Here is a 24,546-nt window from a genome sequence, read left to right as displayed (position 1 = left end):
CTTCCAGCAGGATAACGCGCCATGTCATAAAGCTCGAATAATCTCAGACTGGTTTCTTGAACATGACAATGAGTTCACTGTACTCAAATGGCCTCCACAGTCACCAGATCTCAATCCAATAGAGCACCTTTGGGATGTGGTGGACCGGGAGATTCGCATCATGGATGTGCAGCCGACAAATCTGCAGCAACTGCGTGATGCTATCATGTCAATATGGACCAAACTCTCTGAAGAATGTTTCCAGTACCTTGTTGAATCTATGCCACGAAGGATTAAGGCAGTTCTGAAGGCAAAAGGGGGTCCAACCCGGTACTAGCAAGGTGTACCTAATAAAGTGGCCAGTGAGTGTAGAGCCACATATAAAGAAAAAAAATCTACTGTGCATATTATATTGCACATTTTCTTGCTAGAGCTTTTTAAGCATTTATCAAGGAGCGGTGTGTTTAGCATAAACTTGCTCCTCAGACAATGTCCTCATCCACACAGTCACACCTCAGTCTTCTGCTTTCGATCAATGGCTGTGGGAACCCTGTGAATAAGTACGGATCTTACCGGAATAAATTCCATGTACAATTGGGTAATGCCGTAAACTGCTGCTCATGTCCGGAGACTCGTGACACAAACCTAGTCATGCCTGTTCACCGAGGATGCATCACGTTACAGATAAAATGTTTTGGCAGCTGTTGAAAGTCGTGTTATGATCAAATATTTGGGCAGTCGTTCTAATGATACTCAACAGTACTGGTGAGTCATATTTACCTCCGAAGTGTGTCCAGTCAGCTGACTTGCTTGGCAAAGGTAATCTGTCAAAAGGAGAAACAGGACTGTGAGAGAAGAAATCAGCAACTGCTCTCATTTCCAGTGTCACATGTTTGTTGTACAAGGATGAGCACAAACAAGTTATATGACTAATTTCTCTCAGTTTGTCTGGGGCAGGTTTCCTCTCCTAAGCGCTAGAGAAATGGGCTCTCTAAGGGTGATTTTATCATTTGAAGTGGATAAGCAAAAACAAGGGCAGTTTCCGGGATTCAAAATATAAACGTCATATGAGATGTTGCAGAACTGCAACGAGTTGTGCAACTGGAAAATGGGAGAACATAAACTATCCACTTAGAATTTAACAACTTTCATTATTTTACCATCCAATAAGAATTTGAGCATCGTAACCAGCTCCAAACAATCTTCACCAAAATTTAACTCTCTGTTTCTGAGCTGGACCTGAGACCCACTGATTTAAAAAGATGAATTAAAAAAGAAAAAAACAAAACAAAACAAAAAAAAATCCAGGGTTCAAGTCAGCAAAGACGATTAGAATCTGAAAACTTCAACAGCTTAATTAAAAATATCCACCGAGTTTGGTGATGCTTGGACAAACTGCAACTGATTTACAGCCCAATTCGCGCCAGGCCTACGCATGTGTTTGGAACTGGTGGAGCCCCCTATGAAGAAATTTCAAAATAATTTTACACACGTGGTTCAACATTGCTATGAAACACATCCTGCAAGTTTTGTAATGATTGGACAAACAACTTCTGATTTATAGTCTGATTTGTTTTACGCCATGCCCATTTTTGTGCATTTTAGCACCCCCTAGTGGTCAATTTGAATGAAACTTTCAGGGTCTGTTTAAGATACTTATGTGGACATATCCAAAGGAATTGAATCAAGTGCAACTGGACTTGGTATATATCCGTGAAGACGTTTCGCCTCAGTGTGACTAGCTTGGTCTAGTTAGAAAGGCACGAACTGATGAAGCCTCTTGGATGAGAGGCGAAACGTCTTCACGGATATATACCAAGTCCAGTTGCACTTGATTCAATTCCTTTGGATAACCATGACCTGGATGAATGAGAACATTCACAGACATTATGTGGACATATCCTGCAAGTTTTGTGATGATTGGCCCAACGATTGTTAACTTTGGTCTATTTAGGAGCTGAGCCACGCCCTTTTGAAGTTCATTGGTCAATATCTTGAAAACTAACATGGATATCAGCAATGGGCAAATTTGCAATTTGTGATATTTGGCTATACAAATAAAATTGACTTGACTTTATATTGGATGGATGGATGGTCCAGTAATGATCCACAGAAAATTTGGTAGCAATTAGACCCAATTTAGGAGAAGAGATCAAAAACATGTTTTTTTGTCATTCAAAATGGCGGAAAATCGAGTCAGGTGGACTTTAGTGGTTCTTGAGGTAAATTTGTAGAGTGAGGGTGATGGCTGTGGTAGATGTCTACACTAAGTTTTGTGTAAATCGGACTTACGGCGTAGGAGTTTTCAAAGGTCACAATGTTGACCTTTAATTATTGCGCCCCCATCAGGCCGATTGGAGTCATATTTCTCGGGGAGCACTTGCACACAACTTCCAATCAATTGCAAAATCTCATTTACCATCTCACAGGAATTCGTGCAAAAAAAAAAATCTTACGAAAAAAAATGATAATAATGATGACGATGATAATAATAATAATAATAATAACAATAATAATAATAATCCAGCATGAAAACAATACGGTTTAAACCTGAAAAGCCAAATAGAAACACTGGTTTCATAAGGGTCAGACACAGGGCAGCACAGATGGAGCAGAGCATCCCCTGACTTAGAGACACACCTTGGGTGTCTGAAATAGGCTGTCTGTATTGGCTGATTAAATTCCCTCCAGCAGGCCATGTTCTGCTTTTCAGCTTTGGTGAAAATAAGGGGAATAGGGAACTGAGTTGAGCAAAGGCAGATTGTTCTCTGCCTAACCCTGTTTCTGCTGACACTGTCTCCGCTGTTGTGTTATTGGCTCCCAGGACTGACTGTGTGTGCGCGTGTGCGCGTGTGTGTGTGTGTGTGTGTGTGTGTGTGTGTGTGTGTGTGTGTGTGTGTGTGTGTGTGTGTGTGTGTGTGTGTGTGTGTGTGTGTGTGTGTGTGTGTGTGAGAAAAGAGCTGGGTTGGGTAGAGTATTAAACAATAGCCATAGTTGTTCTCAACTGGGTGTTTCCTTTGGAGCCAGGGCACTAGACTGGAGGCAGCCAAGTTTGCCTCAGTGAGCAATAGATGAAATATATATATATATATATATATATATATATATATATATAATCTATGCTAAACGTTCTGGGCAACATTTTATATATATATAATATATAATATATAATATATATTTTATATATATATATATATATATATATATATATATATATATATATATATAAAATGTTGCCCAGAACGTTTAGCATAGATTACAAATTATCTACAGGTTGAGAAAGTGCATGCTGGCTAGTTTTTAAAACTAAGGGGAATAGTTTGGCTTCCGGGTTTTTACTGTGTCCTACTTACATAGAGACAGACAAACTCGTAGATACCTTTTTTAAGTCTGTACATATAGTTTGAAGGTCACTGAACAGTGAGATTAGCATCATTTAGCTCAATTGCTGGATGTCTCACGATCACTAGAAGGGAAATAAACCTTATCTGACGCCGACTGCTAATACATTTTACTCGTTAGCCTAGCGTTACCAATTTTTCTTACCAAACATCTTCCCAAGTACATGCAAAATCCTAAGAATCAGTTTATAGTTTTGACTATTTTGCTGGAATACCTGTATGTGTCTTAGATGACATATATGCATATTACAAAAAATAAAGGAATAGAAAGGGTATCCACAAGTTTGTCTGACTGTGTAAGTAAGACATATAGTAAAAACAGCAGAAATCTAAGTATGCCTTTAATGACATGTCATACTGTGATGATGTGGAGCTGAATGAAAGCTTAGCCCCTCACCTCTTGAGAACTTTATCATGGGTGTCGCTCCCCTGCTGAACAAGGCGATCCAGCACCTCCAGTGGTGAAGCAGACACAACCCCTTCTTCCTCTCCATCTTCTAAGCCATCCCCTGACTGCAATAGCCTCTCCATTGCTGCCTTGTGCACTGCCTCCGAGGTTTTCTTGCCCACAAAAAGTGAGGCCGCCCTGGGCAAAGCCAAGTCAAAAAAGATCTCATAGGGCAACGACACCGGTGTCTTACTGCATGGGCTGGGGGAGAGCAGGCCAAACTTGGATACTTCGTCCTCTGGGGCCGAGGGACTCCGGTGAAGGTGGTGATCGATAGGGGTAAAAACTGACTGAAAGGACCAGGACTGCTCCAGGACCAGGGCTGAACTCCTGCTGTCTCCTGCACTTACAACTCCACTACTCCCTGCTCCACTGCCAACACTTGTATTTGCTGTGTTCTCTGCTTTGTCTGGAGTACACACAGTATTGTGGGTATCCCGGACAGAACCACTGGGCTGAGCGCTGGAGAAGGTCTTCTCTTGGGCCTGGTAGCCGGTCAGAGTCTCTGTAGTGTGGTAGAAAGGAGAGTCAAAGCCCCTTAGGCCAGCCAGATCTTGCTTGTCCTCAGTGATCTTCAGCAGCTCTTCTGTGATTGCAGCTACAGCACAGAAAAAAAGCAGATAGGGTTGAACATAAGGAGGGTTGTGGTGGAGTAAAATCTGGATGCATGTTGTGTATGGAATCAAATAAAGGTTATATATATTTTGAGCTTGTGAAAAAGTTTTGCAGCTGTAGAAATATTTTGTGCATGTGTGGAAAAGTTTTGTGGACGCAGATATGACTTGCACATGTGTAAAAGAGTTTTGTAGCTGTAGAAATATTTTGTGTATGCGTAATTAAAATTTGTACAAGCATATTTTCAACAGTGAGATTTCACAAGTCTGAGAGACGGACACACAAATTTCCTACTGTTGTGTATTGACTATTAGTGTGTCCCTAACGGCACTCTGTAAATTCCCCTGTGTACATCACTGATACGTGTAACCAGCCGTTCAGAAGTGTGTTACTAAAGATGAAGCCCATGTTCACTCCTACTCCTGTCTCATGTTTGGTTATTGAACAGCTGTTGTCACTAATCCACAGTGAGTATACAACACCTACCTTTGTGTGCAGCAGTGCAGTTACATGAGAGACAGACACACAAATTCCTACCTTTCTGTACATCCTTGAAGTTACAAGCTACAAAATACAAGTACGAATTTTGACCGTTTTTACGCCCGAGGAACATGCTGCCCACTGACCATCCAATGGGATTCCCTAAAAACTTGGTATTTCATCCGGATGGGCGTGGTTTTGCAGGACGTAGTAGTGCATGCTTTGGCTAGCTACGTAACCATCTCAGCCCTGCTCTGAGTGCACTTTCATGAGTTTTCCACGATGGAGGGCGAGTTACGTTAGTTTAGTACAAATAATGTAGGTTACTACTTTTAATTTGCACTATCCAGTCATGCTAACAGTAGAATGTCGTAAAATGTGCCCCATATCATGTGCCATGAAAATATTAGATGAAATGTACTGGCTAGCTAACATTAGCTAACTGTGAACAAGCTAACTTTATGTTAACAAGCTTCCTTTGTAAACAAGCGTCATGTGCGGAGCGCTCGTTAACGTTTGCCCCATGGCGCTATAAAGAATGAATTCACCCTAGTCTATTGTTAACATTAAATTGGTTAACCCCAGTGTTGAATCATACAACTCTAACCTCACCAGTTTGTCAACAAATTTAAAGTGGATTGCACCTTATCGTAAGTTGTTCAATTTACAATCAGTGAGTGAGTGTATGAGAGTCGGGTTGTGTGTGTGTGGGTGTGTGTGTGTGTTTGAGAGTGAGTCCAGTAAAATCACAGTGTGATTGGGAAGCCACAAACCTTGCTCAACAATCCTTGCTCTTTGGATTTAAGTTCAATAGATCTATCCTGGGTGCCTTCATCTTTTCAAATACTGAAGAGAAGCAGTGGCTATATTTCTGGAATTGTGAACTTAGAAGAAGAACCGGGGACCCTGCTGAAAAACCACAAAAGAGCCACACTCGCTTCTTTCAACACGTGGTATGTATGAAATGATATTTCTTGGAATTGTTTTTTTTCTTTTAAATTTGTTTTGGTTGTGTGTAAATGGCCCTTTCTTATGATCCTAGGTCTGAAAACTTGAAAGACTCTAGCAGACAGTTTTGGCAAGTGGAGTACTACTCTCAAGATACTCCCCTTTAAGTCACAAAGACCCTGTTTAAACTTGCTTTTAAAATGCATTTTGGGCAATCGGCTCACAAGTGGACAGCGAGACACATCACCGTTTACACCTGTGTCTATCATGCGTCTCCAAATGCGTCCTGCTGACCACTTGTGATCAGATTTCGTTACATCGAAGAAGATTTCCTGTTACGTCCTTGTCAGGGAGGCATCAGGACGCATTAGCGTTTACACTACAAAAGATATATGGTCAAATGTGTCCCGGACCACCTTGGCAAGCGGTTTGAGTAACCGGTTCACAGAACGTTTTGGTGGTCGTTTACACTTGTGTTTAGTGCTGTCCACTTGTGATCTGATCGCAAAAAAACGCATTTTAAAGCCAAGTGTAAACGGGTTCAAAGAGTCATTCTGACCCGTGAACATGGCAAAGCACCTTGTAGAAGACCTTCTACACTTAAGGTACATTTGCAAACAATGATCAGACTCAGACCTACAGGTTTATGATTAGGTTTTAAATATTTTGCAAATTAAGTTTGTGCAGTTGCGCAACTCACTGATTATCTTGCCTAGCATTAGCATTCTCTGGAACATGTATAAACAAAAAAAAAGAGGTTCCATGTCCAGAAAGGGGAAGAAATTGGACTGTCCAGCAAAACTGTTTATTCGGCATGTAAAGAGGTGACTTTTTAGCTTTATTTTTAAAGCATGGTTCCATATGTGATTTCCGCAAAACTGAAAAGATGAGGCCCTACTTGTGTATAACAGGTTTATCGTTTGACAGTGACTTATTGGAGTACAGGACTTAATCTTTCCAATGTATTGTAAGAGTGAGCATGGTAAGATGTGGATGTTTTGCAAACATTTTGTTTTTAAATTGTTTTAGGTATGACACAAAGGAGATGCCTCCAGAGCCAGAAAAGAAGACGCCATGAAAGGGCTAAAGCAAGAATAGGCCCAAACAAAACCACAAACCTCAATATTTATCCATGTCAAAATTGAACTCATGGAAGCTCACCAAAACCACACCACTGACTCAGGATGTTGCTATTCAAGACATATCCACCCTAAAGTGAGAGACAAAATCCAGGAGGTGGTAGGACTAGCAGTAACATCTGTCGCATTTGTGAAAACAGCCTTGAAGCAATATGTGTTGACAGATAGGTGCACATGACCTGCGCAAACCCCATAAAGAAGACCAGGCCTACTTCCCATCTAACACTATCATTCATAGCCATGTCCATATGGCTTTAGCGGCAGGCAGTTACTCTGCTCTTGACCATGAAAACCTGGAGAGGAAAGGGGCAGAATGGAAGGAGGAAGATGATGGGAACTGCTTCTTCTTTAGGAAGTGCAGAAAGGGACAAGATGATGGAACTTCTCAGTTTGTCTTTAGACGCCAACATCCAAAACAGACGAGGCTCCTACAGCGATATGGAGACATGGTTCCATGTGAATAGTACACATAGCCATCGAAACTCTAGTTAATCGGCACACCCATATTTGATCATGATACTGGTTGTTGGTTTTGGTCGTTATACATCTGTTGCCATTTTACAATGCTGTGATAGCAACGATCCCTAATCCTCTGTGAATAGTACACATGATCAATGGTCGCACCCATATTTGCATATGAAACTGGTCATTGGTTTTGGTCATTAGGCACCGTATTTTACTGTGTTGTTTATAAGGGTGGGGATACCTGCAGTCAGTTTAGACTGAAGATGTCACTTAAATGAGTGATGAAACGTATCTGTCAATAAACATTGAATTCAAATGAACTGATTCAACCTTCTTTGATTTTCTTACCTGGATTACTGAGCATGATTCAAGACATGAAATAGTTACGTTCAGAAATGGCCGTGAAGTTCTTTGGGCCCTTCAACTTAATAAACTAAAGGAAAAACAAACCAAAAAAACAGAAATGGAACCAGGGAATGTTGTAATTTTTCTGCTTGCAATATTAATAAAAATGGAAAACATGATTAGCCTATTGTATTAATTTCAATGAGGCCCCACATGGTGGGCAAAACCAGGGAAGAAAATATCTAGCATAGAATTGTGTTGTGACACAGATGTTTCCTCTCTTGCAGCCCAAGGATGTGAATCTGATCCTCTCCAAAATGTGCCGAAATGTATGTTGGGTGGAACATACATCTGTCAGCACACTGGTAAAGTCTGCAGTGGATTGTGTTACAAAAACATCATGACAAGAAAAAGACAGAATGCCTGTAAGAATGTGAATTCACCTTCATGCATGCTGACATTCAACCTGCCTTTTTAACTTCACATTTTTATTCAATTAATGGATTGTAATTTTGTTTTGTCTCTCTCATAGGTGTGTAACCACATGAATGTCTCTTATGCTACTGCAGCATTTCAAACACCTATCTAGACATCATCTAGATGACAAAGTGGCTACAAATGGCAATAAATTGCAATAAACTGTTAAGACTGAGCATGTTTACTTTGACTAGTTTTGTACACACTGCAGTCCATAAGGACTTTTCACACCTGTGGAAAAGATTCAAACATGACAAAAATTTACCGAAGCCCAAACCAAATGATGTATGGGTATGAAATGTCTGTACAGTCAAAACAGAATGCTTCTAAATCCTGGTTGATGATTTTTTGTAGCTCAGCTGGTAAAACTCAGCACTAACGCTGCTAAAGTCAGAGGTTTTGAATTTCCTCTTAGGTGACTCAATAAAGCATGACCAATTTGGATGAAAGCATCCAACAAATGGTGTATGTTACTAAAGCTCGGTCTTTGGGCTAAGCCATTTTCTCTTTTCTCAGGAGTAAAGCTGAGCAAGTCTCTCACGCCTCCATTTTGTTTTGTTTTGATTTTTGGGCTTGCTTTAGAATTTTACTGCAAGTTATTGCTGGGCAAGTTATTGCTGACCTCTTCATTCTCAACTGACTGCAGGAATCCCCACCCTTTTAAACAATACAGTGGCATAATGACCGAAAACAACGATCAGTTTCATATGCAAACTGCCGTGACCACTAACTAGAGTTACAGTGGCCATGTGTACTATTCACAGATGATTGGGTAATAGTTGCAATGTTGCAAACACAGCATCACAGCATTGAAAGATGGCGACAGATGTACTCCCCCCCCGATCCAGAACCCACAGAAGAGATTGTTTTTTGCCGACTGATAGAGCACAGGGTTGTGGCCTTACATGGACAACCCCTTGGGTGGCTTGTGACCCTCACTGTGAAATCGATCTGACTCAATGCAATGTAATTATCTGAAATTCAACAGTAGTAAAACTGAGCTACTCCTCACTCCTTGATCTTACGGACTACTACAATAATATTTTATCTTCTGCGTTTGATACTTAAGCCCCCTTTAAAACACAGGTTGTCTCATTTGCCCATACTGGTCCCTGGTACACAGCTGAATTACATCAGTTCAAGGCTATAGGTCGGCGGCTTGAGAGGCTTTGCACCAAGACTGGACTTGCTGTTCACAAACACATGTATTCAGATCATATACTCCATTACAAAAATGCTCTTTCAATAGCTAAAACATCCCACTATGCAAATATCATCAGTACAGTTGAAGGGAATACTGGAAGTCTCTTCTCCAAAGTTAAAAGGTTACTAAATCCACCTGACACCAATATGAACAGTAACCTATCTAATGAACGATGCTCTGCTTTTTTGACGTTTTTCAACTCCAAAATTAGGACCATTCATGAGCAGCTAGCTTCTGCTAATATCATGCAGACTGACTTACCATCAGCAAGTGCCATGAAACTGTCCTCATCCCCTGTCCTATGTGACTTTAGTCTTCCGGCTGAAAATCACATTTCTGAACTTATTACTAAGTCTAACACCTCCACATATCACCTGGATCCCATCCCTACAACCCTAGTTAAAAATGCCAATCATCTCCCTGATAACCTTCATCATCAACTCTGTCCACTGGCACAATTCCCCCTTCACAGAAGGTTGCCATAATCAGACCACCTCTGAAAAAACTTAATTTAGATTCTACTGACCAAAAAAACTACAGGCCTATTTCCAATTTACCATTCATCTCCAAAATCCTTGAGAGGGTATTTGCATCTCAACTCCAGATCCACCTTGATAACAATAATCTCACTGAATAATTCCAATCTGGCTTTTGTCCCAAACAGAGCATAGAAACAACCCTAGTCAAGATCACTAATGACCTCCTTTGTGCAGCTGATTCCAGTCTACTCGCTATCCTTATCCTCCTTATCCTCACTGCAGCCTTTGATACTATATCCAATCAGCTCCTCGTGGATCATCTGGCTAGCATTGGAGTTGGGGACACGGTGTATAAGCGGTTTGCTTCCTAACTTACACATGACAGGACACATTTGTATAAATTCAGAATGACCAGTCAGAAAGTTTGATAGTTCCTCATGGAGTTCCACAGGTTTCACTGTTGAGGCCACTCCTGTATATTATTTCCCTCCTCCCTCTTGGCAACATCTTCCAGCACTGTGGTATCCATTTGCACTGCTATGCTGATGATATACAGCTTTATGTGTCCACTAAGCCCACTTCCACTCTCCCCTCCAGTACCCTCACTGCTTGTCTCCATGATATACAGATATAAATAACTAACAATTATCCGAAATTAAACAGTAGTAAAACTGAGCTACTCCTCATTGGGACTAAATCTACATTCTCAAAAACTAATACTTGCTCACTCCCCATTTCTGGAGCCACCATACCTGTCTCCACTAAGGCTAAGAGCCTTGGTGTTATCCTAGATAGTACCCGTTCCTTTTCCAGTCATATAAACAATGTCTCCGGGATTGCCTTTTGCCATCTGCAAAACATCTCCAGACTACACCCTGCTTTAACACAACACTCCACGGAAGTCTTAGTCAGTGCTTTCGTCATATCACGCATTGACTACTGGAATGCGATCCTGGCAGGCATCCTCAACAAACTTATTCACCGACTTCAACTCATCCAGAATTCTGCAGCATGGATTATTACACGTTCAGAGTCCACTGACCATGTCTCTCCCCTGCTGATTCAATTACACTGGCTTCCTGTGTTACAGCAGATTAATTTTAAAATGTTATTATTAACATTCAAAGCTCTTCATAATCTATTCCCTGCTTATCTCACAGACCTCCTTCAGACTTAAACTCCATCTCACTCCCTGCAGTCTTCACCAGAAGGTCTACTGGCACTACCAGCCATCAACCTCAGCACAGTGGGTGCCAGGGCTTCCTCCTATGCGGCACCCAAACTCTGAAGCCCCATTCCCCGTCACATCCGCTTACTGGACTCCCATTACAGAATTCAAAACTGCTCTTAAAACCCACCTTTTTAAAGTAGCATACTTACTTTAGCAGCATTAACTATATCAAATTCATCTTTCTTTCTTTTTTTAAGTCCTGCTGATGTATGCTCTATTGCTAGTGGTGTATTTTACTGTTGATTGCACTAATGTTTTAATGGCTTTGTTTTATTGTATTTGCCGTAAGGTGACCTTGAGTGTCATGAAAGGGACCGTTGAATAAAATTTGTATTATGGTATTATTTTATGGACTCTCGTTCAGACTTTTTAAAGTGAGTTTCTTGTGAAATTCTGGCTTTTTCTGGTTTAGGATTTATAATTTTCATTACGAGCTTTCTAGTGCCCCATGCTGGGTCCATTAATCTGAGTGTTTACCTTCCTCTTTCTCCTTCTCTGTTCTCAGCTGAAGATCCAGCTCCTGCTTCTTCATGAAAACTGACAGTTCCGTCAAAGTCATGGAAATATTCTCAGCACCTCTCGTATCTGATTAGGAGATAGTAAAGTTTATGACCAACTAACTAAATTGGGGATGAGAACAGACATGAAATAAAAAAGGAATTAGTATAAATATTACTATCTCTTATAAGAAAGGAATGGTTGTTGTATGTCCCAAACACATGAAATGCTTAGAAAATGCACGAAAGGGAGGTCCAATATATATTTTTAACAAAGTTATATATATATAAAAATCTTTATAAAAGAAACACTCAATGGTAGGGATAGTGCTCAACAAATAAGGAGCAAAATAATTCAGTTAGTCAAGTAAATTCTCTATGAGACAGTACAAGCCTGTTTCATGCTATAAGCAATCATCAATAAATTTATTCACTGACAACTGAAGATTGCTTATATATATATACACACACATACATATAGACATATATCTTATATATATATATATATATATATATACACACACATACACACACATACACACACACACACACACACACATATATATATATATATATATATATATATAGAAAAGGTTTATGATAAATCATCTAATTCCAGGTGTCACACAATGGGTAAGAGTCTAATTTACAGAACTCACTTGGTTAAGAGGTATTTCAATAGAAATACAACAGAAATATAAGAACCTCTGTTATTACCTCTGTTATTGGCTACTTCTCCTCCACCTTTCTCTGGTTCTTTCACTGGCTCCTGTCTTACCAGTGTAGGCTTACTGGCCTCTCCTGGTCTGCGATCCTGAAAGTCACACATTAACATTGTTGCTACTTATAGTACATTTGTTTGCATTTTTTAAAATACCCCAAAGTGCAAAACCATTGAAGAAGAGACAAATAAATAATGACAGGTGTGTCTTTCATGAGTAATATTTTAGCTTCCTCTCTCTGAGCCTCCTGATTTAGACTAGGCAGCAGAGCATGGTGCAACCACAACTTTTAGGAAAATTATCCTCACTAGACCCAAAAGTGACACAAATACATGCAATCAATTTTAGACATATTTTAACTTACCAAAACAGTTTAACTTACCGAACACTGGTGAAAGACTGTTCATCGACCCAAAGTACTAGAAACTCACATAAGTCAAATGATGTGACTGTAAGGAGTATTTTGTGTACCTTTCTCTGTGGACTAGACTGGACTGTGTTTGTGGGTAGGGAAATGATGGTGAAGTCGTCTGAAAGAGTCGGGGGCGGGGAGGAGGTTGCTGGGGTACTAGAGGCGGGTGTTCCTTTCCCTCCTGATTAGAAAAAAAAGCAATAAACATGAGGAGGTAAAAAGCAACTGCAAAGCTTCCCTCGCTCATCGTTTTCCCATAGGTTGGCAGTTTACCTTAGGCATCAATAGTTTCTATGAAACACGTATGAAACCATCCATCCATTACCCAAACCGCTTATCTCTCAGGGTCATGGGGATGCTGGAGCCTATCTCAGCAGTCATTGGGCGGCAGGCGGGGAGACACCCTGGACAGGCCGCCAGTCCAACACACACAAACTGTAGAAACTTCTTCTTTTCTTTTTTTTTACCTTTTGTTCCATCTGCCATCAGGTTTGCTCAGTTGTCACAAGCATGTGGACATATGAAGTTTGTAGATATATATGTATATCAATATAAATGAGTTTGTTTTCTTTTGTCTTTGAACCTGGGGCCTTCTTGCTGTGGGGCGACCGTGCTGACCACTGCGCAACCGTGCCGCCCTTTTTGTCCTATGTATTCTTTTTAATTGTAAAATGTATTGGGACCATGCTGCGTGGTGAGTCTGCACTTTAAATAAGATTGATTGATCGATTGGTTGATTGATTGATTGATTGATTGATTGATTGATTGATTGATTGATTGATTGAGAACGCACTCTCTGGCACTGTAGTTACACAGTTATTTGATGTTTAGGGAGATGCTACAGTGGCATTAGGATGATGCTGGGTACACAAAGCAATGAAAGAATCGACATAACTGCGGTAGGACTGCTAAAAGCAAGTATGAGATGGGTTGAGGCAGGTTACTAGATTACTATTGTTGTAGTCTCATTTGACTACATTGTGTGGGAAATGGGTAAGTGCACTAGTTTGTTATATGAACTGGTCTTCTGTATGAATGCAATTTGGATTATGGCACAGGGATTATCACAGCATATTCTGTGTATCTTTGTAGTGTAAAAGTAAAGGTGGGCTATATTTTGTGTATATTTTTATTGACAAGTTATTTTACTGTTACACTCCTACTTGATTATCACTACTTTTGAAAGCTAATACAATTCAAAACGGGCTACCTCCTCAACTTGTCATCAAGATGGTACCGCGGACGGTAACCTCAGTTCTGCGCTCTCTTGTACTTTTTTTGTTTTTGTTAATTCGTTTAGTTTCCAGCGCCCCCTCACTGATCACATACAAGCAGGGAAGAACTTTTAAGCCTCCAACTGTCCACTGGAAAAACTGAACAGACTTTTTTACCGACTTTAACTGAACGTTTTAACGAACGTCTTGCCGAGCTTTTGGCTGGTACTACAATGAAGACGCCGAAGGGGTAAGTGAGACGGAGCGCTTGTTAAACTGTGAAAGCTGGGATTTAGAACTATGCTACTGTCAATTCACCTGGTGAATGCCCACTTTCCGGCCAACAAGATGGACAAACTACTCATAAATGGAAGAAAGAAAAAAAAAACTCAGACTTTTCCAGATCTGCCGCCCTGTGCTTCACTGAACTCTGGCTTAGTGAGAATATACCGGACAGTACACTTCATCTGCCACAGTTCCAACTCCTCCGAGCGGACCGCGAAATGGAGCGATTGAAAAAAAATGGGGTGGCGGCATATACTTCTACATAAATGAAGGTTGGTGTACGGATGTCACAGTGTCGAAGAAATCATGCAGCCCTCACTTAGAAACCTTTTTCATCGACTGTAAACCATTCTGTTCACCGCGGGAATTTTCATCATTTAATCGGTTTGGTGTCTACATCCCACCCCAGGCCTGTGTTAAAGAGGCGTTAAAACACCTGGCTGATCACATTACAAACATGGAGTGCAAATATCCAGACTCCCTACTCATTAACCTTGGGGACTTGAACAGCAAACCTCAGCCACGAACTGCCAAAATACAGACAGCATGTTAAATGTCCCACCAGAGACAAAAACACTCTGGATCATTGCTACACAATATTAAAGGATGCCTATCGCTCTGTCCCCTGTGCAGCCTCAGGACTCTCTGATCACTGTCTGATTCATCTTACCCCAACTTACAGGCCGAAACTAAAATCTGCAAAGCCTGTGTTTAAAACTGTGAGGAAATGAACCAATGAGTCAAAACTGGAGCTCCAGGCCTTCCTCGACTTCACTGACTTGTGTTTTTGAGGGTGCATCTACAGACCTGGAGGAACTTACTGACACTGTGACATCTTACATGAGCTTTTGTGAGGAAATGTGTGTGCCCACCAAAACCTTCTGTACCTTCAACAACAATAAGACCTGGTTCACAGCAAAACTCACGCAGCTTGGTCACAAAGAAGAAGCCTACTGGAGTGGAGATAGGATCTGGTCGAACAAAGCCAGAAATACACACGCAAAGGAGATCAGAGTGGCAAAAAGACGCTACTCTGAAAAGTTGAAAAACAGATTTTCTGCCAGCGACCCATAAGTCTGGAGGGGTTTGAAAGACATTACCAACTACAGGAGACCATCCCCCCCACACTGCAGGGAACCATCAACTTGCTGACAATGTAAATGGGTTTTACTGCAGGTTGGATAAGTAAACTTTCACACCCCTCACCATCTCTGGCCACAACACACAACCAACTGCACCCCCTGCCGGACCCTCTCCCCTCCCCACCGAACCCCCATCCGCACTCAGGATCTGTGATGAGGACATACACCAGCTCTTCCAGAGACAGAAGACTGGGGAGGCACTGGGCATGGATGGCTAGCCACCCTCTTGTCTTAAAGTCTGTGCTGACCAGCTGGCCCTCATTTTCACATTGATCTTCAACAGATCAATGGGGCTGTGTGAAGTCCCCTCCTGCTTCAAGAGCTCCACTATCATCCCAGTCCCCAAGAAACCCTGTATCACAGGTTTAAACGACTACAGGCCTGTTGCCCTAATGTCTATGGTCATGAAATCCTTCGAGAAACTGGTATTGGCCCACCTGAAGGAAATCAGAGCCCCTCTGCGCAACCTTTTCCGGTTTGCCTACTGAGCAAACAGGTCAGCGGAGGATGCAGTCAAAATGGGATTGCACTACATCTTCCAACACCTCACACAACAGGACACTCCAGCTCAGTGTTCAACACCATCGTCTCAGATATCCTCCACTCCAAACTCACCCAGCTCACTGTACCAGCCCCCATCTGCCAGGGGATTAAAAACTTCCTGACAGAAAGGAGGCAGCTGGTGAGGTTGGGAAAATCCCATCCAGCACCTGGACATCAGCACTGGCACCCCCCAGGGATGTGTGCTCTACCCTCTACACAAATGACTGTATCTCAGGAGAGCTGTCTGTTAAACTCCGGAAGTTTGAGGATGACACAACCATCATCGGCCTTATCCAGGATGGTGACGAATCTGCATACAGACGGGAGGTTGAACAGCTGGCCCTCTGGTGCGGTCCTAACAACCTAGAGCTGAACACACTCAAAACTGTGGAGATGACAGATGATGATTTCAGGAGAAGCCTCCCAATACTGCCCTCCCCTCACCATACTCTACAGCATGGTGTCTGCAGTGAAAACCTACAGATTTCTGGGTTCCAGAACATAAGGTGGGCATCCAACATAGACACAATAATAAAAAAAAAGCCCAGCAGAGGATGTATTTTCTTTGCCAACTCAAAAAGTTCAACCAGCTTCAGGAACTGCTGATTCAGTTCTACATTGCAATAATCCAGGATGTCCTCTGCACATCCATCACTGTCTGGTTTGGCTCAGCCACCAAACAGGACAGGGACAGACTACAACCGACACTTAAGTGTCTTAATGCATGTGCAATCATCCAGGCAAGGAAATCAAAGAAAGTTTAATCAGTTCATCTGGACACAACGGTTATTGAGAGACACTCATCATCACTCATTTAAGTGACCTCTTCAGTCTACTGACTGCAGGTATCCCCACCTTTATATACAATACAGTGGCATTATGACTGAAAACAATGATCGGTTTCACATCCAAATTCATTGTCATCATTCATTATCCAAACCGCTTATCCTGATCTCAGGGTCGCGGGGATGCTGGAGCCTATTCTACCAGGCATTGGGCGGCAGGCGGGGAGACACCCTGGACTGGCCGCCAGGCCATCACAGGGCTGACACACACACAATTTCACACCTAGGGACAATTTAGTACGGCCTATTCGCCTGACTGACCAACATGTCTTTGGACTGTGGGAGGAAACCGGAGCACCCGGAGGAAACCCACGCAGACACGGGAAGAACATGCAAACTCCACACAGAGGACGACCCAGGATGACCCCCAAGGTTGGACTACCCCGGGGCTCAAACTCAGGACCTTCTTGCTGCGAGGCGACCGCACTAACCACTGCGCCACCATGCCGCCCATATCCAAATTGCCATGACTATTTACTAGAGCTTCAATGGCAATGTGTATTATCCACAGAGGATTTGAGAATAGTTGCAATCACAGCACTGTAAGATGGCAACAGATGTACGCTTAGCCCCCTCCCCCCCTCCCGGTTAAGGGATTGGTTCAGATTTGTGGATGATACCTGGGTTAAAATTAAATCTCAGGACATACCACATTTCTCCGACCACATGAACTGTGGACAACTACATCAAGTTCATTAGGGAGGATCCAAAAATGAGAGGTTAGCCTTCTAAGACTATGAAATTGCAATTGGTGATTGGGGACATTTGATTTTTGATGTTTACCGTAAACCAACACATACTGATCAGTACTTAAGGTCTGACTTTCATCATCCACTGGAGCACAAACTAAAAGTCATCATGACGCTGTACCACCAAGCTGACAATGTCCCCACTGACACAGCCACCGGGGACAGGGAGAAATCCCATATTAAACAGGCCCTGGTTAAGTGTGGTTATCCTAACTGGGCGTTTGTCAAAGCCAGGAAGACGCCCAAACCGCACCAGCTGGTCGAAGAGAGGAGAAGAACAACAGCTGCCTAACCAGCGGTGATTCTGTATGTGGCGAGAGTGTCGGCAACGTTGAGCTGCGTATTTTCCAAACACCGCTGCTTTCAAACCCCAAAACTCACTGCGTCAGAAATTGGTGCACCTCAAGGATCGGGTCCTCCGGCACAAACAGAGCAATATAGTGTACGTTGTTAAGTGCCAGGAGGATTGCCGTGATTTGTACATCGGGGAAACAAAACAGATGCTGGCCAAGAGGATGGCACAACACAGGAGAGCAAACGCGTCAGGCCAGGACTCCACAGTCTACACCCATCTACAGGCCAGTGGCCACTCTTTCAGGGACGAGGATGTGCACATCCTTGATAAGGAGGAACACTGGTTTGAACGGGGAGTCAAAGAGGCCATCTATGTGAAGAGGGAATGACCATCCCTGATCCGAGGGGCGGGGCCTAAGAGTACATCTGTCACCATCTTACAATGCTGTGATTGCAACCATTCTCAAATCCTCTGTGAAAAGTACAAATTGACGTTGAAACTCTAGTAAATGGTTAATGCAATTTGCATAATGAAACCGATCGTTGTTTTCTGTCATTGTGCCACTTTATTGTTTATAAGGGTGGTGATACCTGTAGTCAGTTGACACTGAAGATGTCACTTAGATGAGTGATGAAACATTTCTCTCAATAAACGTTGTGTCCAGAGAAAATCACTGGTGCCAATCTGCCCTCCATTCAGGACTTATACCTCTCCAGACTCAGGAAACTGGCAGGCAACATCACTGCAGACCCATCACACCCTGGTCACAACCTGTTCCAACTCCTTCCCTCTGGTAGGCACTACAGAGCACTGTACACCAAAACAACCAGATACAAAAATAGTTTCTTTCCGCAGGCTGTCATTCAAATGAACGCTTAACACTGTCAAATAAATCCAACCATTTTGTATATACTGTACTGTACATTGTAGGTATACTGGTACTCTCTGTCATGTCCATCTACCTCAGGCATGTAAGTAACCTGCTAACATTCTTTTCAGCATCTCATATATTTTCTGCACCATTGCACTTTGTTGCCTCTTATTTCACCTGTATATAGTCAATCCTTGTGTATATCTGAAGATTGTTGCGTTGTTGTGTTGTTATTCTATGTTAAGTACACTGAGAGAGCCACGAAACCAGAGTCAAATTCCATGTATGTGCAAACCCACATGGCCAATAAACATGATTCTGATTCTGAACTTCAGTTAAAAAAATCCTCCTCTACATGAAACATGGCGCCATCAATACAACCACAGAAAGCTCGGGCTGCATTTGCTTCATCACAGGTGCAATGGATTATGGTTTTAGTAGTTCCCTTGACTGTTTTCATTGACGGTGGTTTCAAAGCACCAGCATCAAATAGAGAGGACACATGAGGAACACTGTCCGTAGGCTAGAAGAACTGACATATAAAAAGCACAACTACTTATGTAACTTCTCACCTGAGGTGCAGTGGAAGCGGCTGGGGAGATGTGAGGCACTCTGGGAGAGCTCCAAATTGGGCGACATGCCCCTAGAGGAAGGGGGAGTGGCCATGCCACACAAGGAGGAGGGGCTCCACAGAGGGTCTTTACCCCCGCAGGAAGAGTTGAGTTCACAGCTGGAGTTCTAAGAGGGAGGAAAGATGAGCCAATGAGATCCGTTTATGTTGTCAGAGAGAAATTATCACCGATCTTGGTTACATGAAACACCACAAAGAAAAAACAGCTTGCCAGCGTGCTCGGATGACTTGTATCGAGAGTTTTTTGAAAGTTGGTAAGTTGCTGTTTGCTAAGAAGGCTTAATGAATCTTCCAAGAATAGACCTGGAGACCACTCCAAACCAAGTCACTCTTCTTCTGTTAAGTTAAAACGCCTTTATTTCAGTGGCATGGTTTGGAGTGATCTCCGGTTCTGTTCTCAAAGATAAAACACTACAACTTGAACTGAAAGACAAACGGCAATAAAATGTGAAAGAGGAGAAGAGGGGTGGTGGTGGGCTCTTGCCGAGAGGTAAACGAAGACACGAGTACGTGTGGGTCTTGAATGGTAGAGCATGGTAAACTGGTGAGGAGGTGCCCTATAAAATCCATTGTATATTTTCCCATATTCTATTTTATTTCTTCCCATTTATGGTTTTCTCTGTCATTTTTTAGTCAGATTTTTTTGTCCTTTCACCCATATTTACTATAAGAAAGTCAGTATAATTATCTGCAATAATAAAAACAAAAGCAAAATGGCTGTTTCCAGTTTTTTGGATACTGTTGTCTTTTATGATACTGGTCACCATCCAGCCATCCATTATCTACACCGCTTATCCTGCTCTCAGGATCACAGGGATGCTGGAGGCTATTCCAGCGGTCATTAGGTGGCAGGCGGGGAGACACCCTGGACAGGCCGCCAGTCCATCACAGGGCCGACAAACACACACACATTCACACCTAGGGACAATTTAGTACGGCCGATTCACCTGACCTACATGTCTTTGGACTGTGGGAGGAAATCGGAGCACCCGGAAGAAACCCACGCAGACACGGGGAGAACATGCAAACTCCACACAGAGGATGACCTGGGATGACCCACCAAGGTTGGACTACCCTGGGGCTCGAACCCAGGACCTTCTTGCTCTGAGGCAACCGTGCTAACCACTGCGCCACCGTGCCGCCATGATGCTGGTCACATCAAAAAAAAAAAATCTCTATCCCATGCAAAAAAAAAACACGTGAGTTTACTGATGTGTGCATGCTGATGCGCACACTTATATACACAAAGACATTGAACTGCATGTATGTGCACTGGGTTTCCGTGAGAGAAAGGAACGGGTGGTCTAAAGTTAATTTGCTTTAAATTCTTCATATCATCACAAATTAATCTCCCCAATTCTCCAAATTCTAAACACTTCAGTGTTTCTATCTGAAATCCAATTTTTATGTCTCCATTCCATGATTCCCTCCACGTTTTCAAAATCCCAGAAATCATGGGGCCCTAGGTGTGCTCGTCATTTAGCTACATCAACATGAGGGTACGTTAAAGAAAAAGATTCTGCATCAAATAATCAACCCTTCATTGTCTATTACCCAAGCTGCTTATCCCAACTGGGGACGCGGGATGCTGGGGGCTATCCCAGCAGTCATTGGGCGGCAGGCAGGGAGACACCCTGGACAGGCCGCCAGTCCATCACATGGGCCAACACATTCACACCTAGGGACAATTCAGTACGTCCGATTCACCTGACCTACTACATTGTTGTCCAAAGACCTTAAATAATCTCAAGTAAAACATGTTAATTTAGGATGGGGAACAAATGTTATCAAATCGGCTCAGGATCTGTATGTGGGCAGAGCAACCCGACCACCAAAATAAGAAAGTGTAAATAAGATGGCCATCATACAAAAAGGTTTTGCATGTGATTACAGTTAAGAACAATGAGCGTCCATAGAGCAGGGACACTGAGGAAGGAAGCTGCTCTGTCTCCCGCTAAAAGACACCTCGGGAGGGATGGACATATTACTTATTGTAGTAATAAAACACCCTGTATATGAGCTGCTCTTTCTGAGTACCGGGCTAGCTGGGATGATTAGTAAATAAAGTGAACATTAGGAGACAATTCTACATAAGCACTTTGTTAAACTACTATCTTTGAAGAAATACATGATTTGCCCCTAATAAGACATGATATTAAATCATAGAGCAAAGAAAACTCCACTCATAGCATTTGAACATTATGAATATGGCGCTTAAGTCCAAAAACAAACATTTAAAATGCCGACTAACTAAATTGGTGGGTCTCCCTTGCTTTCCAGGATTTCCGTTTGTCTGTGCCAGAAAAGGGTAACAAACACACAATTCCTCAGACAGACCCCAGGGGTCAGAAAAACACCAAGACCCCCTGTGCGGCTGGCCCAGAAACAGACAGAGTGACAGACAGACAGACTGAGAGAGAGACAGACAGGGAGAGAGTGAGAGAGCGACAGAGAGACGGCATCTCTATGGCAACCAACCCTGAGACAGAGGAGTGGCAGGACACGGATGAGGACGAGGGTGAGTTGTATTGCTCCTGAGGTATGACCAAACCACCTCCTTTCCATCCTCTGTCTGGAGTATTCCCACTCTCTCCCCCTCTCTATGAAAATAAGGGGACTGTTCGTTGACCTGATTGGAGTGGACTTGGAATAAAGCAACCGATTCATCAAGTCCAACACAGCTGACATATCATGTGTAAACAACCCTCGGTGCACAACAAAAAGAAGTGAATAGAAAAGCAACAACTGCATGCTTAGTGCTTCTCTATACAGATCTATTGACAGACTGATCCTGCATTTCTTTCACCGCTGAACCCAAGGCACCTCTGTTGATGACAATATAAATTACCCCACCTGGCGTCTAGAGGTCTGTGGGCTACGATAGGAGGACTGCGTCCCTGAGAAGGGGGGTAAGGACAGAGGTGGGAGCAGGGGTTGTCGTGGAGTTGAAGACGAACTTCCTGTTGACAAGAGAACAGAGACAGCACAGCATATCAGCTATTTATAAGACTAAACTTCCATTCAATCTCCACTCCCTTGTACCACGTCATCTCTCTGCTGAGGCAGAAATATCCATCTCCTTTTGCCTGAGTTGCACTGGAAGCTTCCATGGTGATTTATACATTAAGTGAAAGTCATGATCCTTAGTTCCTTTACATCATCTAGAAAACTTGATGCATAATATAACACTAGGTCAAAACCTAGTATATGGCTGGACCGTGTATGGGCAATATTTGAAATTGTGGCCAATTTGTTCCAGGGATAGTCAGTGTCTACAAGTTCCTGGATACTAAATGTTCATCTGCAATTTTCTGAGATGATCCCAGGAATATTTGCTGTTAAAGTGTACTGAAGCAGCATATCCCATGACACGGCTGAAGGTAGAACGAGTAGGATTTGTCGGTTGCGGTTGGTAAACACAATATTCAAAGTTGGCCCCTCCTCACCGGCTCAACGACACCAGAAGCGCACACCCCCTGACTGCAGCTGCCAGAGCACATCCCTCTTCATTACCGTCGTCGGTGCTCACCGGCAGGTGCAAGTCAACCCCAGATTCACTCTCATTTTGGAACGAGCTTCGTCCGCTTGGCGTTTTGCCTTGCTATATTTGCATCTTTTCAGTGTGGTGTCTGCCATTGTCGTACCTTCCTCTTAGATGTGTGCTCACAATCTCGATCTGGCACCTTAGTCGCTACTTTTTTATAGAGTCCCGCTGCCCAAAGGCGAACGCGCGGAAACGTCTCGTACACAGCAAAATAAGAAAATACAAGCTGAGAACAGACACCGCCACACACGTCTAGTGGGTCATAAGTGACGATTGAGAGGGATTATTTTTGTATGAGTCTATACAGTGATTTTTAGGAAAATCCTACTCGTTCTATCTACCTTTAAACTATGTTCAAGTAAAATTTAGAAAAGGCTATAAACGCAGTTGCAAGAACGCGAGAGCAATAATTTCTGCTCATATCGTGGGATGTTTGATTTGAAAGAGAACTTAATGTATTTGTAATTCTATCATTCTAATTATCTGTTAACTCCCCCTCCTCTTTCATCTCTTTCTATCTGCGGATGTCTCTCGTTTTTCACAGCCTAAATCTAAATACACCAAGCACGGATGCGGCGTGACACATCTGCTGCAGCAGAACACATCCATTAATTATTAATAATTATATTAATTATAATCAACTGAAGCTGCTACACTGACCATGGAGTCTGCGTGGGCATCGCACTACTGATCTCACTAGGACAGCTGGGCACGGATATCCGCGGACTTGGGCAGTGATGAAATGTACATCATGGGAACCCTGGCGTATTCGTGGACACGCAAAGTATAATCCCCATTTTATTCATCTTGCCGTCATGTTTGGTTGACTGACATCATGAAGTGCCACAGACTCCAGTGTTGAAACGCTGCTATAAAAATACTATTCCAAGAGTAGTATTGAATAAATTGACAATCAGGCTATCATAATTTCAAAGCCCTTACTAAAAGACTTCAAATGTGTTTAACCATCATGGTTTTCATGCATAAGGCAAGGCAAATCTATATGTTTAGCACATTTCAGCAACAAGGCAATTCAAAGTGCTTTACAACAAGGCAAAAAGGCATTACACAAAATGTAAAAGCAACATGAGGCAATAAAAAGACATTTAAAAACAAATAGAAAATAGAGTAAAAGTTACAGTGCAGAGTAAGATGATAACCAAAAGCTTCAAATTTGAGCATGAAAACTGAAAGCAGCTTCTCCATGTTTAGTTTTGACTCTGGGGACAGAAAGCGGACCTGTCCCGGACCATCTAAGAGGTCTGCATAGTTCCTAGCATAGCAGAAGATCAGAAATGTGTTTTGGTCCTAAATCATTCAGTGCTTTATAAACTAAGAACAGTATTTTAAAAAAATCAATTCTTTGGTGGACAGGAAGCCAGTGTAAAGACCTCAGAACTGGAGTGATGTGATCCACTTTTTTGGTCTTAGTAAGAACTCAAGCAGCGGTGCTCTGAATCAGCTGCGGCTGTTTGACTGATTTTTTTAGAGAGACCTGTGAAGACGCCATTACAGTGGTCGAGTTGACTGAAGATAAATCTATTTTCCAAATCCTACTGAGACATAAATCTTTTAATTCTTGCTA

At 42.4% G+C, this 24,546-nt stretch overlaps 1 protein-coding gene and 1 long non-coding RNA gene across 4 annotated transcripts in view; one reads left to right on the top strand and one right to left on the bottom strand.

Moving 5' to 3' along the window:
- Window positions 1-24,546, bottom strand: part of tsc1b (TSC complex subunit 1b) — a 63,444-nt gene that overhangs the window by 18,864 nt on the left and 20,034 nt on the right. For both annotated transcript variants that reach the window (XM_056290326.1, XM_056290327.1), the window contains exons 9-15: window positions 22,271-22,377; window positions 19,359-19,524; window positions 12,902-13,023; window positions 12,426-12,522; window positions 11,689-11,796; window positions 3,778-4,426; window positions 760-803 (exon numbers count right to left, since the gene is read on the bottom strand). In XM_056290326.1, the coding sequence (XP_056146301.1) occupies window positions 760-803; window positions 3,778-4,426; window positions 11,689-11,796; window positions 12,426-12,522; window positions 12,902-13,023; window positions 19,359-19,524; window positions 22,271-22,377 (1,293 nt within the window). The remainder of the gene's footprint in view (window positions 1-759; window positions 804-3,777; window positions 4,427-11,688; window positions 11,797-12,425; window positions 12,523-12,901; window positions 13,024-19,358; window positions 19,525-22,270; window positions 22,378-24,546) is intronic.
- LOC130121509 (uncharacterized) lies at window positions 643-8,465 on the top strand. Of its 2 annotated transcripts, XR_008811078.1 has the most exons (4): window positions 4,915-5,020; window positions 5,730-5,876; window positions 8,108-8,245; window positions 8,353-8,465. It is a non-coding gene; the product is annotated as an uncharacterized LOC130121509 (long non-coding RNA). The 2 variants fall into 2 exon arrangements; XR_008811079.1 differs by lacking the exons at window positions 4,915-5,020; window positions 5,730-5,876 and adding an exon at window positions 643-744.

This window comes from Lampris incognitus, chromosome 12 (assembly GCF_029633865.1).
Source record: "Lampris incognitus isolate fLamInc1 chromosome 12, fLamInc1.hap2, whole genome shotgun sequence".
Classification (NCBI taxonomy): Eukaryota; Metazoa; Chordata; class Actinopteri; order Lampriformes; family Lampridae; genus Lampris; species Lampris incognitus.
This window is presented reverse-complemented; position numbering and strand designations above follow the sequence as displayed.